At 38.5% G+C, this 19,488-nt stretch overlaps 1 protein-coding gene across 7 annotated transcripts in view; it reads right to left on the bottom strand.

The window, feature by feature from the left end:
- Positions 1 to 19,488, bottom strand: part of TULP4 (tubby like protein 4) — a 145,267-nt gene that overhangs the window by 29,566 nt on the left and 96,213 nt on the right. For all 7 annotated transcript variants that reach the window (XM_021391588.1, XM_021391582.1, XM_021391583.1 and 4 more), the window contains exons 5-7: positions 6,772 to 6,952; positions 4,136 to 4,270; positions 96 to 262 (exon numbers count right to left, since the gene is read on the bottom strand). In XM_021391588.1, the coding sequence (XP_021247263.1) occupies positions 96 to 262; positions 4,136 to 4,270; positions 6,772 to 6,952 (483 nt within the window). The remainder of the gene's footprint in view (positions 1 to 95; positions 263 to 4,135; positions 4,271 to 6,771; positions 6,953 to 19,488) is intronic.

Genomic DNA, 19,488 nt, shown 5'->3' with positions numbered 1-19,488 from the left:
CAATCCTTTTCATATTAGAAGTCTAAACCAAAAAGCCAAGGTGTGCAAAGTATGCCACCAAAGCATTAAAAACTGACTTAAAAAATACCTCCTACCTGCACAGGTGTCTCCAGAGTGTAGATATGTTCCCCACGCACATTGTAGAACTTGACAAGTGCGCTTTTCAACAGAGAACCATTGCCAAGTTCCATGAGCTGACACTGCTTCTCCATCCCTGCTACTGCAAGTAGGTCTCCTTGCGTACACCACTGTACCACCACATCTGAAATCGCAAAGATAGTTGGCAATAACCACTTATTAGAATCAACAGGAATCATTTCCCAGAAGCACCCAAGTGATTTGAGAATCTAAAGGATACTCTTGGTGGTTACATAAGTACTTAAAACCCTAAATCTTTTCATCAGAACAGTAGCAAGTATGTTGTATATGCACTTTTGAGAATGCTTCTTCCCTTTTATTTTGTGAATTCCAAAAAAAACGTGTAACAACTAACTGATTTATCTATTCCTCTGGGGAGCGTAGAATATAAGTTAGTGGTTGTACCTAGGTATGTAACTATAAGAATTTAGTGGTGATATTAAAACTAGTGAGGAAGATACAGTGTGTATAGTTTTGTGGTACATAAGTGAAATCAATTTAATGCCCAGATAAATAACCTCACTGAGTAGCAAAGACTATTTGTTTGGAGAGGCCTACTGGGCAAAAAAGCAGCACGTTTAGCAGTGCCTCATATTCTCACTGGCTGTGAATGTAACTTTTAGTATAACTCAAAATCTGTAACATCAAGCAAGAAAGGCTTTTGGATTTTTCTCCATAAATACATATGGCCTTCATGTCATACATTTTCTTTTGACATGACTTCTGAAAATTTAATCCTCAGTCTAGCAGGAATTTGCCAGAAGCACACAGGGATTGCTTAGTCTCTCATACACGTGGATATGAATATACATATCAGTTACTTCTTCTACAGGCACCTCACAATGAGGAACACCCACAGTTTAATGTGGGGATGCTAATTTCAAATCGTTATATCTTCCAGCTCTTTGTCACACCAAAACAGTATTTTGTGCTTCTGCTGGTGTTTCAGAGGCAAATTTGCATGTGCAAAGAATATTGAGCTAGTCTTTAAATCTTTTTACTCTTAAACCCGAGGTGAAAGGCAGCTATTTTGTGCTGAGACAAAGTGATGGTAAAGACAAAACTTCTGTGCTCTGGGATGCTCAATCTGCCAAGAACCTTTTGAAGACATTTGTGGGCGAGAAGCTGTCTTCAAATGAAGAAGCAGGAGAGAAATGAGAGTTGGCAAGAAGGATCTCAAAATTGTTTCAAGTTGTCAACTTGTCATTTTCAGGGACTTTTATGTGCAATTCAAAATGGTTTTGTATTATTTCAACTTTCTGGTATTTCTCATGGGAATTATGCTTCTCATATATCAGAGGCAAGACGCATGTTTCTCAAGATAACTTTTTAACAGTTAGGCACTGAATGTCTCTTTTTTTTTTCTGTTGGTCCTCAGCCCTCTAAGTAATCTATGATGGGATTTAATTAATCTTTTTCAGAGAGTTTGATGACGGGTGTTTTAGAAATCAATGAGGCAGGCAGATCAACTCCATTTGTGTTAACTGGATTAACTACACAACCTTGTACCAAAGTGAAACAACAATCTCCTTCAGATAAAGGTCTCCAAGCAAAACTTGGAGTTGATCCCTACACCTAGAGGAAGAGGAGTAACTACTGTGTCCAGCAGTTTTCTCTCTCTGTCAAATCTCCTAGAGCAAGGCTGTTGCAAAGGCAGCGAAGAGCTGGATGTCATGCACAGCATCCCCCAGGGACAGCATGGCTCCACAGCATGATGCGCTGCCAATGGGGTCTTCAAAGACTATTGAACCTTGACATAAAATAGCTCAGTCGAGAACTGTGTCTCAGTGCAAGCTCAGACATTAGAAATCAGATGGAGGATTCACATAGGGTAATGGTCTGCACATGAATCCAGTCATCCCTCGTTGCAGGCATGTTTACAAGCCTTTAACAGAGAGCATTCTAAATGTGCAATAGGTCTGCCAGTAGCAGTTGCAGCTAACTAGTATATCTAGCAGATGTAGCTCAGTAGTTCTGCAAGTATCAGAGCACTGAGAACCACTGAGTTAAAAAGCATGAAAAAAAGAACGTATACAGCTGAACAGTTCAGGAATTCCAATAGACCCAACAAAACTTCCAGGAGTGTTTAAGCTGTGTGAACAGAAGAACTTGCATTTGGATAACCAAATTCTCATCTAACAGCAAAAGCTTTTCTACATCAATTTAATGTGAATATTTCAAGTAAAATGACAGCTATGCAAACTAGTAGAACAGCAAAAATAGACTGGTACTGCATTAAAGAGTTTTATAGTTGTCTGCTTTAAAAATTGATTTAGTAGCCTACAGTAGCCTATAAAGACAATGCATCTGCTACGGAGACCACAATGCAATACTTACAGATTTCAGACAGTAATACATGAATTGACTCACACTCAATACTGAAAATCATTCATTCTTAGCCTTGTTCCAAGTGGCTTCTGAGTATGGAGACCCTGTGCTGGGTGGAGTTGCATATTCTTGCACATGATAATAACCAGAAAAATGACAGTTGCTTGACAACATTTTTTATAAGAAGGTACAGAAAATGTGTATATAACAAATACACGTAAAATACATTCCATCATGCAATGGTTAGCTTCAAAACAAGACAGACATATCCCAGTCACCTTTCTTTCATTCTCACACATGCTGCCAATCCAGAAAGATGTTGCACTTTCTTCTACTGCTGTCAATGATGAAGTCCAGTTTACAGCCCATAAAAATATTTCTACTGCAGATCGCACATTAATATTTTGCTAGAAGAAGGTGATGTAATTAAGGGATCTTTTTTCCATTAGTGAAAATCAGTGGGGAAAGAGAAACAGGACAGACTTCCTCATCAAGATGGAGCCCCACAACACTAAACAGAGAACAAGATGGGTTTGTTTCTCCTTCTGGTTCCAGCTAGAAGCATAGACTAGATGACAACTGAAGACTACTTATCTGATTTAGTATAATTTCATGGTGACGCTGAGCACACAACTTGGTTGATATCACAAGACCTTCTCTATACTGGTTCCCGTTTCCCAGACTTAAAGAAGCCTTTCTGGCAAAAGAAGTTTTCTGGATCATAGGATTGCCTCATGAAGCTACTTTTTGCCAGCCACATGCTTTTTGGGTTGGGACAGATGGAAGCAGGAGTGTCTCCAATGTGATGCTATACTCCTTTGCATAGCTGATCACCCAAAAGCTACTGTGCTAGTGTTAGGATAACTTTTCACCAACAATATCACACTGTTACAGAACAGCTAAGGTTTTGCTCTGACAGCTAAATTTTCTTTTTTAGCATCTAATACAAAATGGATCTACCTGTAGAGATAAAAAAGAATCAGCAGAGCCTATTTTTAAGCACGTGCTTATGTGTCTTAGTGAATTAAAACTTATCTGCAGGCAAAACACCATAAATAGCCAGCACTGACAGTGCTGGAAAAGTCAAGGACTTTTTGGTAAGATCAGTAAAGATCTCAGTGCAAATAAAGACTTTATATGGAACACTGATCTTACAAACATTAAGCATATCATTTAGTAAAATGCACAGTAATATTCAGTGGAATCTTCCTTCTTAGAATAACTTGTCTCTTTGTAAATAACAATTCTAGCAAGTTTCCAAAATTTCTAAGACACGGGAAAGAGCATTCTGATTCCTGTCTGGTTACTAAAAGCATGGGAAGAGACACTGTGAATTAAAGATACGAACAAAGTGTTAATATGAGAGGGCCATTCACATAAACAAACTTATTAGCACATGCAGCTGAAAAATGGCAAACAGATCAGTTTTCTCTACAAAGCTGTCACAAAAACATAATCTAAAGAATTTAAACATTTCCCCCCCCCAAAATATTAACCAAGCACTACTTTTCCACCAGCAGGTGTCACTGCTGATAATGGCAATACAGGCATCTGAGCTCTGGGTGGATAAGAGCTGGGTTAGTAGACAAAAACGTAACCTATAGATACATAATTAAAAGTACAAGTAAAACAAAGCATAGAAAGGGGGTGAAATATTTTCCTTTTGTACCTTTCAACCCTGAGCGGATGATAGTAGGAGACAAGTCATCATAATTGTTCATTAAACTGATGTCTCCCGATGTGAAGCTGACGGTCAGTAGTGGCTTCGTGTTCTGCACTGGGACTGGATATGTAGCTGGTCCATCTGCAAAAACAAGGCTCTGGAGTGAGTGAAAAGTAAGCAACCAGAAATAATTATATCCAGGCTGAGAGGCACTGTACTTAAGCTTATTGTCATCAGGAGTGGTTCAAAACCTTGAAATACCTGCTTATTTCTGCAATGTCTGTAAGCAAAAGCAAAGCAGATATAGCTAGTTAATTTGTCTGTTTTTGTGAAGCCCCAACATTTTTTCTCTTTGTATCTTCAGTGCAGCATACCCGAAGTGATTTATGGATCTTCTGTTACGTTACCCAAGGATGGCTTTTTACCTTTCTCTATTGTCAGCTCTCTAGAGTTGAAAGTCAGTTCTTTGGAAAGCTTCCTTGGGCTCCAAGCTGAAAACTAGTATAATAAATACTATAATCATGCTAAAATCTGCTTGTTAGATAAATTTCCTACTTGGGCAAGTAGTGGGGACTCCTCCTGAAGTCACTAGAGACTTTTAAGAGCTTCTAGGAGAACATACTGACCTTTCACAAATTGCTGTATTTTAAATGTTAAGAGCTAGGCAGTAGCATGAAAAATTGTGTGCCATCCTGCACAACAGGATTCAATGAGCTCAAAGGTGAAGATGAGATCAAATGAATACTTTACTTTCAAAACTATTTCTATAAAGCCTCTGTTTCCCTGGGCATATTTTTCAGCATTCATTGAAATTCACTTGTTCAAATACTTAATGACCAACATCGCCATCTGTAGCATTCACTATTTAACTCCTTTTTGTTTACAGCTCTCGAGAGGAGACAGTGCTGCACCCTGATAACGTGTTGCTCTCAATGCATGACCAGCACATTTTCAGTCATCAAAAATGGCAAAGGCATTTAAGAGCAGTATTGCTTTCTGAACCTGCAAAAAAGTCAATCAAAAAGCACTTCAGAGAATGATGTCTAGTAATTAGCAGCTCTGTGTGTGTATGCAATTTGGTAAAAGAAACCCTTCAAACTTGCTGTCCTTACTACACTTCCGTCTGAGTCGAAGGCTTGTCACCTTTGAGAGCTTTATGCTGCATCTGCTCTAAAGAAAACAAATCATGTTTGGGTAATCATTAAAAGTAGACTTGTAGGCTTGTAACGAGTCCACCCACCCCAACTGACTCAGAAAAAGCTATCACATTTGGATCATTTAAGTTCTCATTTGTGTACACTGCAATTTCACCATCCTCCAACTGGATTTCAAAGGAATTATAAAAATTTAATGTTGTTCCTTGTCTTGCATCAGAAGCTTGCTAGGAAATTAAAAGGGTTGGTTTTTTTTTGTTGTTTTTTTTTTCCTACTAAGGTAATAAATCTCACTCAGTACCGAAAGTGAGGCATTAAAGCCAAAACAAAACTCAGGTCAAAAGATGCTAACATTTTTTTCAGACGATTACATTCCCTATCAGTATTTGCTAAATATATAAGTTTATTTTACTGACATTTGTATAAGTGATTCTGGAAAAGACAGATTTTTGGACTGAATCCAAATTAGAGCTAAAACTGCAAGAGTTATCAAATCAGTGGTTCAGGTCTCACATGCAGATTCAGAATCATTTCTAGCTATCATGTATTTAAATCTTTATTGTGTGATCACTGTTACATTAATCCTTTAGTAGCTTATTTACAGAATAATCAACAGCATTTACAAAAAACAGTATTATCTGGATGGGATGAAAGAAGTGATGACCATATCCTACCTCAGACTGTACACACACAGTAGCCTGATAGGTCTTTGCTATTTATGATTTCCAAAGAGTTTAAAACCAAAACACTTCACCCAATGAGATTTATTTACACTTAAGGGTCAGGATGGACTTCTTCCTGACTCTCAAACTGGCAATGTGCTCAGAAGTACGGGAATTAGTAATTCCAGACAGCTCCAGTCACCCTTCTTCTACCCTATGTAGTTGCAGGAAATATTTTTATATCCATCCCTCTATGAAATTTATTGAGCTCTTTATGTCAGGACTGTCAAGGATGGGACTATAATGATGACTGTTATCTCTGCTTTACAAGATTTCTTTAAAATTAAAGATGCAGTGTGTTCTGCCATGTCTAGTAATGTTACCTTTTCACACAAATATACATAATATATAATACAATGGATTAACTTTTGTTACTGTTCTCTACCTCCTATGGACCACTGCAATATCTCATATGTTCTTACCAGTGAAACCTGATGGGCCCCAATCTACTTTTTTTCTCTTGGCCTCACTAAAAAACTTTTCAGTTTTGTGCTGTTACCTCGTGCAAATGGAGGCAGAGCAGCACGGTTGAGGTGTGTCTTGCAGCATGCCATACAGCATGGTTATTGGCAGAGCTGGGATGTACCCACTCCCTCATAACAGTACTCTGCTCCACCCCTGACTCTACCTCAAGAGCAATACACCATCTTTTGTCTTCCACCAGCTTGAAACCACAGCCATTCTCCAGTTTCAGTTCAACATGACTACTCCCTGGTGTTTACGAGTGCCAGCAAAGCTGAAAGAGAAAGGCATGCAAGGAACCTACCCTGTGGTGGGGAATAGTCGTCAGAATCTGTGTCGCTCTCACTGCTGTCCTCCACCAGGAAGCTGGGGTAGTTCCAGGACATGCTGAGGATGCCATCTGACTCATGAAGGAGCACATGGGCCAGCATTCGCCCATGGCAGTCCATGACGATAACTTGACCATCAGCAGTGCCAAACAGTACCTGAGAATAACAAAACAGCCCTCAATCCCATCAGAGGTCAGTGACTGGACCCTCCTTTGAACGCATCTTTCAGATAACTTGCTATGCTGGAAATGAATTGAAAGCAAAGCAGTCAAGGGTTTTAACTGGTGCCACAACAGGGCACTGCAGCCCATCAAAGATGTATCAACAAATGAAGTCAAAGCAGCAAAATTAAAATTTTCTGGATTACGAAATCAAGAAGCCACTGGACTTTGTGTCTCTTATGTGTAGGCATTAAAGCATTTTCCGCTAACTCAGAGACAGCTGACATAGCAGGGGGATTGAAAGTGGATAATCCTTAAGGTCCCTTCTAACTCAAGCCATTCAATGATTCTATGACATGGGAAAAAATCTTATGTCTGGTTAATACCTGTGGGAAGAGTATTAAACAATGGGGAGGACTACATGAGACTTTGCTGGAGCTTCTGACAGGAAGCCGCACCGAGAAGGAATGTACAAAACAGCTCCCATTGTTTTTTTGTTCACGTATCTCAAGAGAAAACATGCATGCTTACTTGAGGGCTGATAGAGGAACAAAAAGTGATATGGTTAAGGTAAATTCCTAAAACCTGTGAGCAAGTTTCACAACGGGATTCATTTTGTTTACTCTAATATGAGCCATTACACTTTATCTGAACTTGGTCTTCAATAGCACTAAAGTGAGTTGGCAGAAGGGCTACCACAGATTCTACAGTATTCTTGGCTTATACAGAAATTTCTAAAATTAGTGGTAGAAACCATGCCATCGGTTATAACAACATCAAAAAGCACAGCTGACAAATATGAGATCCTAGCAGAGATTTCAAACAGCCTGTGAGAAATAGAAAGCTGAATAGAAGAGGACAGGTTATTCGATTGACGAGCAGAAAGAAGGTGGGAGAATGTCTTCCAAAACCAGAGGCAAAAAGCAAACCAATCACTCAACTGGAAGTAGATTATTACAGCCCAAGAGGAAGGCAATACGTTACATGCTCAGGAAGAGTAAAGAAGAACTTCCACCCACCATTAAAAACACAAAATGGATAAGGCAAGTTTTTCTTCATGCTTTTAAACTGTAGCCAATGTATGCTGACTGAAGACAGACTGACTGGAACATACAAATTCTTTTTAATGAGCATTTTTTGTCTTGAGGTTTTGAATAAGTTAAGATCCTGCATATTTGATGAATTTTAGAAAAACATCAGGAAATAAGGTTTAATAAATCCATCAAATGATAAATGCAATCGCCAAGGCTTCTGCTGCTACCACATAATTCCATGCCAGGCAAATATATTTTAAAGCAAGTTAAAAGGCATTCATCAACTTGAAAACTAGTCAGCATTTAAAAGGAAGCTAAAAGGAAGGTTAAATCTTATACTTGCCCTTCAGCCTGCCACATATTTTTGGCTTTATAATCACACCTTCATATAACGTAATTTCTCAGTTGTCATGTTAAAGAACTATACAAACTGAAGGGCCAATCGCCTGTATTTTGGAAAGAAAACGTCCAAACCACAGCTTTCCTCATTTCTCTGTGAATGGGCATGTAAATTTAAGATTCTACCAATTATATCCCCACATCAAAAATTCATCTAGCCTTGTATCTTATCTCTAACGGTGATCAAGTATTTGAGGAAGAGTGAAAGTACAGGATGTACTGAACAAGCACTTCACCTGCATACTTACACAGCTTCAGACAAAAAATACTGCCTCTTTTTTGTTTAAAGCCTGCTAACTGATGATTTCACTGTGTAATCTTCACTTCTTAATACCATAAGAAATATGGGATAATTGTTCCCTACTTATTAACATTCTCAACATTGGTCAAAATTTTATACATATCTATTATCGAATCTCTTAGACATCTGAAGAATCATAGCCTACTTAGGATTTCCCTGTACAGTTGTTATTCAAAGCCTCAAATTACCCTTGCTGACCTCTGCTGTAGTTACTCAATCTTCCTTCCAAGATGTGGTGACAGACTTGCAGCATTCAGACCATGCATTTGTATCAGATTTATACAGCAGTACTTCCATGGGAAGCACTTTTTAAAGTTTCAGAAGACTGGCTTCAAAGTTCTCAGGTGCAACTAAAATAGGTGCAACCTACTCTACGGAACCTGGTTTAACAGGGGAGTTGGACTAGATGATCTCCACAGGTCCCCAACACCTACGATTCTGTGACTTTCGCTTCATGAACCCAATGTTGACTATTCCAGTGTAAGAACTTTTATCTCATGCTCCTTTCCTTCTGGACCCTTATTCTATTTTTTCCGACTTGTACCATCCCATCTACTTTCCTGCTGTTAGTTATTTCAACTGCTTTTACAACCTCAATCAGTGCATAACCACTTTCACTATCTACTTTCATAGCTCTCTACCAAATAAACTTCTACAAAGCCCAAACCCTACAACTTGTCACTGCTAGCTTCTCGTACTAGTTTCAACCCACTCTATAGTTTTTTTTTTAACAATTTCCTAAAAGTTTTATAACTGCCAAATATCTAGTTAAAGAAGTAAGACTATTTTTTTCCAAAAATATCAGCATAGGAGTTCCGTCACCTAAAATTCTGTAGAAACACTTTATAATTTGGTAGAACAAAATGTTGGGACTCATTACCCAGAGTTCAGTCTAAAGCTAATTTTTTTGAGTAGCACTGTCCTTAATTCATTTAAAATGACAAATTTCTATGTTAATTTCTAACTCAGACCAGCTGCATGCAGGCATCTTAATTCTTGCACTGGGACCAAAGATAGCTCTTTAGCAACCAGGAAGTATCAGAGAGTACTCCTCATCTCTTTAGCCAGGCTGCAGGTTTCAAGAAGTGGCATAAGTTTTTGGATTATTGTAGCAATACAATAATCCTTTAAGATGAAAGCATTTATCAGGCCGATAGTTCTGCTGGCTGAACTCCTGCTGAAGCTGTATAAACGTCTAATGGTGTTACCACCCATAACATTAGCCAAGCTATAAATGCCATACTCAAGCTAAGTATGTCAGATGAATAAAATTCTCTTGACCTTCAGAAAAAAGGTCAAGCCACAGAGTACACCTGAAGGATCCAATGGGAAAATTAAATGGCTGTATTTGAGCTGCATACATTCATATATTTCAGATAATTGCAGATCTACAAGGTCTGAGGAAATGTTGGAAAAAAAGTAATGTTCAAGTCATAATGACTTGTTAACCTTCAGATGCAAAAGCTTAACAATAATAACAGTAATTAAAAAAAATCCCAAGTACTTATTTTGTGGTTCTTAACTTCTTTATCCTATTCTTCCTCTTTTTGTCTCCTCCCCTCTCCTTTTGTACTGCTCATTATTTCAGCTATTATTACATGCATTACCACTTGTAGAATTGCATTTGGTGAATAATATGAAATGTGATAGCAAGACACCTTAAATCATCCATACATTTAAAGCGTGACTCAGCTGCAAAACAAAAATACAGCATTTCTTTACAAGACATGTCAAACGCAATGAATCCTGTTCTGCAGTGAAGCTGTAACTGATTAAAGGTCATAGAAATGCAGAAAACAAAAGAGCCACCATTTCCAGGGCAGTCTTCAGTGGTGCCCTGATGCTTTATTCTTTGAAAGGAAAACTGATAGACATCATTGGGACAATTCACACAAAGTTTTCTAAACATACTCAGAGCTGAAATCTGGGTTACGTCCTGTAACAGAGGTGTCTGGGTTCCTCATGGAACTCATCCCTGTGTTAATTCCTACTTACTATAACTAATCTGAAAAACACCCTTCTACGAAATCTGCAGACTTTTTAGTCTCTGTGGTAACTTGCCATGTGCTTCACAGGCTAGCTTTAATAAATAAAATAGAGTTTCACCAGTATTGAAACAATTAGCCTTGAAATTATAATTTAAGATTGCAATCTGCTTAAATGTCCATGATTTCAAAAAGTCTTCAATCCGCAGCCTGAAATGTACCAATTCCTAAAAGACACGTGATAATCAAAAGATGGGTTATTCTGCTCTCAAGTTATTTTTTCATGAAGAGATGAATATTAGAACAGATGAGAAGCTAAATAATTCAGACCATGAGGAACAACTTGAACCTGTTCAGTGACTTTGCTGTGTGTGTATCAGTTGTGCTGAACTGCTACTATTCCCATAAGGTCTGCTGAGATGCTGTAATGCATCTGGACCAGATACAGTGTTAGTATAAATGTTTTGGCAGCACTGAAAACTACAAAGCTATACATAAAAAAGCTATCAAAAATCTAGCACACTGAACGTTCAGCTCAGAAGTCCCACTGTTTCATAAGACAATTACAATTTACCAGAGGTGATGCTATTTTGGCAAAAATTATATTTTCCTATTTAATTTGTTTCAATGTACATAAACTGAATTCATCAATAGTAAGCATGCAACTACCCCAGTAGTAATGGGGTAGATCCCGTAATCTCACCCGCATCTGATTAGATGCAGTAGCTGAGAAAAGTCTATAAATCATAGTAATTTCTTTAAGTCAATTAAGCTGTGTTGACTTACATCTGCAGAAAATCTAGCCACTGCTCATTTCTACATCTTAGCCTGTCCTCGTTGTCTAAGAAGCTTTCCAGAACTACAGTTATGTTGACTTTTACAGTTACAAGATAATCCAATCCCAGTAATAATACATTTGATGACTTTGTATATATACAAGGAAGGAAGACAGAATTATTTTCAACCTAAGGTTTGGGTTGTACAAACGGAATAGTCAATACTGCTGCAGAAGCATATTGATGAAATAAGATGCTGCCTTTGTGACATTTGGTACTAACACTGAAGGCTTCTAATATTGCTAGTCAAACAAAACTCCCAGGAAATCTGGTCAATACATTTTTGAAACATCTTCATTCTGTATCAGGGTGATGACTGAACCTTTGGTTAAAGTTCATGCTGAAGTCAGGATAGCACAATTAGATAGAGATAGTCCAGTATCATGATGCTACAAGGCCTGAAAAAGAAAATCTGTTTTACTCACGTTCGCCCAGGATTTTTAAAACAGCCCCTTTGACTTTTACAAAGCATGCACATTTGAGAACCCAGGGAAGCAAAACTACTTCACAGACTGAGCTAATTAAAAAAAAAAAAATAACACTGAAAACGAATGTAGCAAACTCCATCTTATATTATTTATTTAGAAATCAAAATTTTTATGGAAACACAGGATTTCCTTGTTGGACTTAAAACTGATAGCACTAGCCAGCTGACCTGGTTTGGAAAGAAGCGAGCAAAAGATGTTTTACAGAAGTTCTTGACTCCTGACCATTCTAGTCCCTCTTCTCTGACTTTCTCCATTTCCCTTTTGTGAGAGGGTGACTTACAAAAAAAAATATTAAATTTAGAATCCAATGCAAGGTGCACTGACAGCTTGGAAAGAAGGCCTGGTGCATTTCAGACTAACCAGTTCCAGGACTCCATTTTAATTTCCTCAGACTTTTAGGAGTCTCTTAACAGTGAAGTAGTAGTCCAAGGCAGAAATCTCGTAAGCATCTTGTGACTAAGCAAACCACAGATGAACTCACAAGCTATTTTCTTATCAGTATTGTGCCTAAAATTGTGTTTTACGAACATTTTCCACGCAATTTGCTCCATGAACTCCAGTTTAAGGCCTCCAATTTCCTTAAGTTTTTGCCTAGTTTGACAAACAGTTCTGGTTTCAAACACTCTCTGGGGTTGAATTTCCAACGTTTGAAGGGTTCCTTGTTCACCTGGACATTTCACAAACCTTGCTCTTTCAGCATTTTGTTTTACTTTCTGCCTTTCTGGTTTCTCTTTTGTTTGGCCCCACCTTGTTGCCACTGTACCATGCAGCACCAACACCGCCACTAACAGTTTATCCTGTGTACCTCTGAATTTGCAGCCACCTTGTCTGATGTTTGTCTTCCCGACATTCCTATTTTCAAGGTTTAGACCTGTCTTTGTGTATTTCCTTTAACCTGCTCCCCCTAAAAGTCAGCACTGAACTTCAGAAATGATGCTCTGCAAAACACTAATAAAATCAACTGAGTGTGTTTGCAGTATCAGAAGACGCTGAGCACAAGAAAGCTGAATCAGTTCTGTTTGCTCTAATTTAGCCATCTGGCCAAACATTAGTATTCATGCTAGGAACAAGCTTTATAGTCATCACCACAATGCCGTCATACTAACAGTTAGATCCATTTTGCTGATGCAAGATTAACTGAATTTTAAACTGAGTAATATACAAAATGATGGATCAAACATCTATTTGTGCGGATATGCTTAATAGCATGGGGAATACATGGAAAATGATTGCTTTTAAGTATTTTCATTCCCTAATATTAGCCTAACAAAAAGGTCTGCCAGTCTTGTAAAGGTTTAGTTAAGACATTTTGCAGTCCATTTAGTTGAAGGATTAGCATTTTGCAGTCTTTGTGTTCTTGTTTATTGTTTCTCCATCAGAAAACATGAGACAATGCATCGGTAGCCTCTTAGGATACATAAAAAAAATGAAAAGCTTTTTTTTTTTTTCCCCTTAGTGTGACATTTCTGGTTTTACTTCTTTTTACCTCAAAATGCGGAGAGAAAAAGAGAGAATCAGACAGAGGGAGACAGCTGCTCTCCTGCTGAATACTTTTTTATTTTCATTAAAAATTCAACTGCTGTAAAATGATTTCCTGAACTGATGCTAAAAGAGACATCACCACAATTCACACAAAAGCTCGGGGGGGAAAAAGCACTAGGTTTTCTTTGACTGCATTTATGCCTAAAAAAATTCAAAAGAGGGTTTTCTCGTTTCCTTCAGAAATGAGGAGTTACTACCCTGTGCGTGGACAATACACCATCACATCATCCAGCTAACTGCATATATACAGAGCACTGGAATTCCCATTTGAGACTGTTAAAACTTGCAGAAGCAGTGCTGGTTTAGTTACCTACTTTCAGGCTTGTTCCTTCTCTCTCCTACGAATTCCATAGGGTTTAGATAACTGTTAGAGAGCCCCCAAATGAGAAGACAAAGTAAATACACTGGAGATCCTGGTGACAAATCTTTTTAATACAGATTGAAATTCTAAAACCTGGGGATTCAAACCGCACTGGCTTTATAAAATAGTATAACATAGCTGACGGACTGTACATGAGATACAACTTTGCACTTTGTTTCAGGAGTCAGAAATACAAGTAGTTTCAAAAGCGGGATGTCATACTACACAGCTGCTCTGGACATGGGAGGATGGAAGCAATTGTGCAGGTGAAGATAATGTTATTTGAAAGCATCCTGACAAATTACAGAAAGAATGATTACTGTATTCCTCTCTAAATATATCCACGCTAATTCTGACTTGTATATTTCCTGACTATATTCTTTCTTGACTCGAGACACTTTTTAGAAAGCATCCTATAAAAATCAGATTTCTTCAGTGAAATGAGCAGACCTTCTGTATAATGGTTAATACATTAACAATATGCCTCAGTTTATTCCTGACGTGGAAAAGAACTGCTGTTTTATTTTTTAAAACTTTTGTTAGGTCTCAAATTGCTTTCAAAGTAGTATGGGAAATGAACCCAAACCAGCAGCTGGAACATCTTCTCCACAACATCTTCTGTAGTTTTTAACACGGACAGGACTCCAAACCCGGACCACTGAGCTCCCACACAAGAAGTATGCTGGATCGCTCTTCAAGCACTGTGATTTTCTGTATTCTCACTAAACTCTGCCAGGAAAATGCACACATGCCTATGAAAAATATATTCTTCACACATATCAAATTATACATAGCAACAAAAAAAAAATATTTGGTGCCTCTGGGTGGGAAAATGCTATTAGTTCTAACCAACAACCACTCAATCAAGTAAAGAAGTCAACTGATACTCAGAGCACTTACATACGCTTGGCAGTCTCCTCTACTGTTCCCAAGCCAGGGTTTAGCTACTTCCTGAAAGATATGCTGTCTGCTGAAGCTAAAATTTCCTTCTGTGTTTGAAAAGTCTGACAGTTCTTGCTGTTTTGTTTTTTTTTTTCCCTCATTGAAAATGGTATTACTTAGCAACAAGGATTGCACTCTGGACCAGCAAAACTGAAACACAAAGTATTTTGGAAGCAACATCCTTGCTGATTTGAATTTCATAATACAGAATCAAGAAGCCCCATGGTCAAACTATATGCAAATAGATGCAATTCCCCTAACTTCTGCATTCCCTTTCTAGGTCCTGGGTGTTGGCGGAGAGAGGTAGGTAACACAGCATGGTCAGGAAATATGTAGAATTAGTGAGGTCAAGTGTAAGCGAGTCAACAAGGAGACTGGCTGAGTAATAAGCTGTTACCAAAATGAGGCACTGCAGAAGAATGACTGTCCTCCCAAAGGCAAGGAGTAGGGAAGGACTAACCCTTTTCCAGCTGACATAGCTGTCCACAAACCCTGAAGGTTGGAACACCAAGACACTGACTTTCGGACTAAGAGCAAAGAGCACAATTTGAATCCATATAGGATGAAACTGATGGGAAAGAATTTGGAGAATAAAGATACTTTCCATTTTTTCATTGGCATACTATCTCCTTTTAAAAAAGCCATGTAAAGACCATGTGATATTACTCTCTCAAAATACCACCTTCCATCTTCAATTTCCTACAAATGCTTGCCTTGCTTTCCCCGACAAGAACCTACTGCAGAAATCCACAAGGCTCCTTCTCCAGATTCAGCCACTACAATCCTCCTTTACTCTGCAAATGATTCAGACTGCTCACAGGCCTGAATGTATTTGGACAAAGTTCAAGACTCATGTTGGCTCCCTGTCTTGTTATTAACTTCCAAAAAATTGACAGATCAAGTCCCATTGGTAATAAAGTTTAAATTAACCACTCCAGCAGAGACATTTCTTTTGAACCAAAAAGATCACAAAGCTCTGGATGAACCAAGTGCCTGGGGCCAGAGCATACTCAATCAAGTGGCTCTGGAAATGGAATAACACAGACTGTTTCTGAAAAATGCTGTAAAAATTTCACCGTTTAGAATGTTTTTGCTCTGTAAGAAGAAAAAACTTCTGCTCTCCTGATCAACTCAAAATCAGATCAAGCAAATTAAAAGAAAATACAATTCTGAGTTTAAATTTGACGTATCCTCAGAAAGACGGGTGATTTTTGCAGAAAGTGACATTTTTGCCTGAACTGCCTAAAAACCAACATAAGCATGCGCTGTTGCTTTGCACAGGTGGACTGAAAATCCTCCTCCTTACTATTTGCCCAAGAGTTGATGCATAACAAAACAGTTTCAAACAAATCTTCCTTGTGCCAAACAGCTGAAGATTTTAGGCTACATAAGCAAATTCTTCTATACAAGTACCAGCAAGGTGAGACGAGAGGCAAACTATTCCTTTCTTCTGACACTTCCCACAGAAAGATTCACATGGCGTCTATTTGCACTTATCTTTAGTTTGCTGACTCAAACACTGATGGTCCAAAAATGTGAAACAGTACTGGGTAAAAAAACACTAAGTGGTCCCAATAACTGAACGGCACAATGAGTCTTTAGCTCTTCCTCCATCTCTAGTTTGTCATTTCTATTAATATCCTTTCTTTCCTGACAGAGGAAAGATGTGTACAGAACTTAACCAACCCTAGATTCTGTCAACTGAAGTAAGAATACTGTGACCTATCCAAGTGTCATGCCAGATCAAGGTAAGGAGTTAAAAGATCTGTTTTCCATTCACTCTTTGCAGTAACAAACATAAAATCTTCCTAACCTGTTTACAAGAGACTGTAAGGATGAGCAAAACATTAAAACATTTATATTCTTCCTTTCTGACAGTCATGGCAGGGAAAAATTATTCGCGAGACTCATCTGATACAATGTTGACATGAAACATTGCAGCAGATGAGAAAACATCAACCATGATGCCATCAGCAACTAAATAGCCCCCAAATAGCACAAATAGAATAAATAGCACCAACTCGCCAGCTCTCGCAGTGCCTTGCTGCTATAGACAACATGAGGAGCATCAGGGGAAAGATTAGGCAAGGCTCAGATGGAGCTAGTGGGAAGAACAAAACACATTCAAGCATCACCTTGTTGCTCAGCTCCTTAATCTATCTGCTCAATAATTGTGCATTATTGGCCAGGGTTTCTGGCAGAAGAACGTCTTGTCTGGAATAAACCCCCAGAGAGATGCCACGGCTCCTGAAGCCACAAGTGAACCCCAGGGGCTCCAAAGAGAACATATTTACTCTCTATCCTTGCAAAACACAAGGCAAAGACTATAAAGTCATCAGCTGAGTACTGAAATCTCCAGGATGGCTCCTCATTGCTAGTGAGAAAAGAATACAAGTGAGAAAGGCACAGTGCACTCAGCTATTTAACGCTTTCCCATCCTTTTGCAAGCCATATACTCAGCAGAATGATGCATGAACAGCTACTTGAGACAGAAAAGGTGAAGGCAATGGTAACCATAATGGTGATGAAATTATACATAGACACCAGAAAAGAAATCTATTGTTTCAGAATTAGCTGCATATCGAAGCTTTAAAACAATACAATAAAAAGAGATGAGAGAAAGAAAGGCTAAATAGCACTTAAAACTCACATTTCTTTTTCACATAAAATCGATCACTATTACATGGCATCATAAAAATCAAAAATCACCAAGCAGAGATGAGAAACAAAATGTTACTGGCTTGCAGCATGTATAGATATATAAATCAAGAATACTAAAGTCTATACAAAAAAAATTTAACTATTCTAAGTATTTATAAAAAAGCGCATATTTTGTCTATGAAAGGGTGCAGTAGGAGAGTAAACATTGATAAAACACTTAGTATAAGCAAGCAGAAATCATTAATTTTAATGGAAAGTCTTCCACAAAGGCCTGAAATGCTTCTAAAAATAGCCCAAAATATTAGGACAGTTTGGTTGTGGTGTGCTTTGCTTATCTATTTGTTTTATATAACAAACGGATTTATCCTGAAAGACAGCTGAAATCTCTTTCCTCTGTCATCTTTTTGCATTTTAATGGTACTGCTCAACTATGCAGCATACAATGTTAAAATCCCTGTATGCGATCTAACCACTGTCTGCAATTCTTCTGGCTTGAATAAACTGCCGAGTTAATTAACGGCGCTTCTTCAATGCTATAAAAAGCCTCCAGCCATTTTTCTCACTAATTTGTGTAATTCACCCAATAAAAATAAGTCTTTCGGTATTCCTCAATGACTTTATCTTACAGTACCATTTTGAGTGGTTCTACTCATTGTAGGGTCATCTGATAGTCACTGCACCCAGAACGGACTGGGGAAAAGATGCATTTCTACATGTTAAGAAAGAAAAATGCAGGTACTTCCTGGTATTTTTAAGGGTCCTTTACATGAATCTATAAAGATTCTTGGTAGGGACAAGGAATATTCTAATAATTACCAAAATCACTGCTTATGCCTTTCTTTTTTTTTTCTTTTTCATATGTCCTTCCAACCCTTCCAACACTCATAATCATTAAGGTAAACATTTCTCTTTCCTACACTGCCTCAGTTGCCTGTTTGTACTTCTCTTTCATCATTCTATCACCTGATCAGAAGGCTGTCTTCAAGACCTTTTCCAGGCATTTAGATGTCTGAGCATAATCAAACCTGATCAGTGTGACTCCTGCAACAGCAGTGACTGCCTGAGTCAAATGTGAGCTGCAGTGCCTGATGAAAGCCAAAATGGTAGAGGAAATTGAAAGCACAAATTCGTTGTTCCAGAGCAGCAGGTAAAAGAAAGCACAGGTGGGAAGACGATATCTTGGCACAAATAGATGCAACATTGTAAAACACTTAAAAACTCCTTATTTTTAAGCCATGTTCTGGAAGTTAGAAAAGGCTACTGTTCCTACTTTCAGCTTAGGGCTCGCTCAGAATAACTACTTCCCCAAAAAGGTTGTAGCAACTGTAAGTCATAGACCACAGATAAAAATTAGGAGACCCAAAAGCAGAATGTACTCTAAGGTCACACCAAAAACAGGGAACCAGAGAGGCAAATTCATGACAGCCTGGTGCCATGGGCAGCCATCTGACAGTGCTTCTTGTTAATTAGCTCGTACCTCCAGGCCTGAGATCTGCTACTGCTGTGATGATTTAAGGAAAATACTGACATGACTAAATGTCATGCTATGAGGTTACTGTATAGTTGTCACTATTAAGACTGATGCCTCATGAAGGTGAGCATTAATCTACATTCACCTTGCTGAGGCTAACACAGCACAGCCCCCATCAGACTGGCCAGAGCAGGCAAAGCTGAGCTCAGTTGGTGAGCAGAGGTGGAAGTCACCTTTGGGAACGGATCTGCCTCAGCTGGGGGCAGTTCCTGTGCACAGAGAAGAGGTAAATGCAGACAGTATGAAAGCTGCCAGTAGTAGAACAAAGAGAAGGTAATAACACTGCTGTGTTAGACAAGGAACAGAGATGGTGATTTTGCTTGCACAATTTCCAAGAGAGAGTTGTGCCTTATCTCAGGTCAGCTGCTTGGCACAGCCCAGCACTGATAACTTAGACAACAAGGGATATATTAGCACACAGGTCTCTCCTCCCTCACGTGAGCTCTTGCCT

Source organism: Numida meleagris, chromosome 3 (genome assembly GCF_002078875.1).
Source record: "Numida meleagris isolate 19003 breed g44 Domestic line chromosome 3, NumMel1.0, whole genome shotgun sequence".
Taxonomy (NCBI): Eukaryota; Metazoa; Chordata; class Aves; order Galliformes; family Numididae; genus Numida; species Numida meleagris.
Note: the sequence above shows the minus strand (reverse complement) of the source record. Positions and strands in the feature narration are given on the sequence as shown.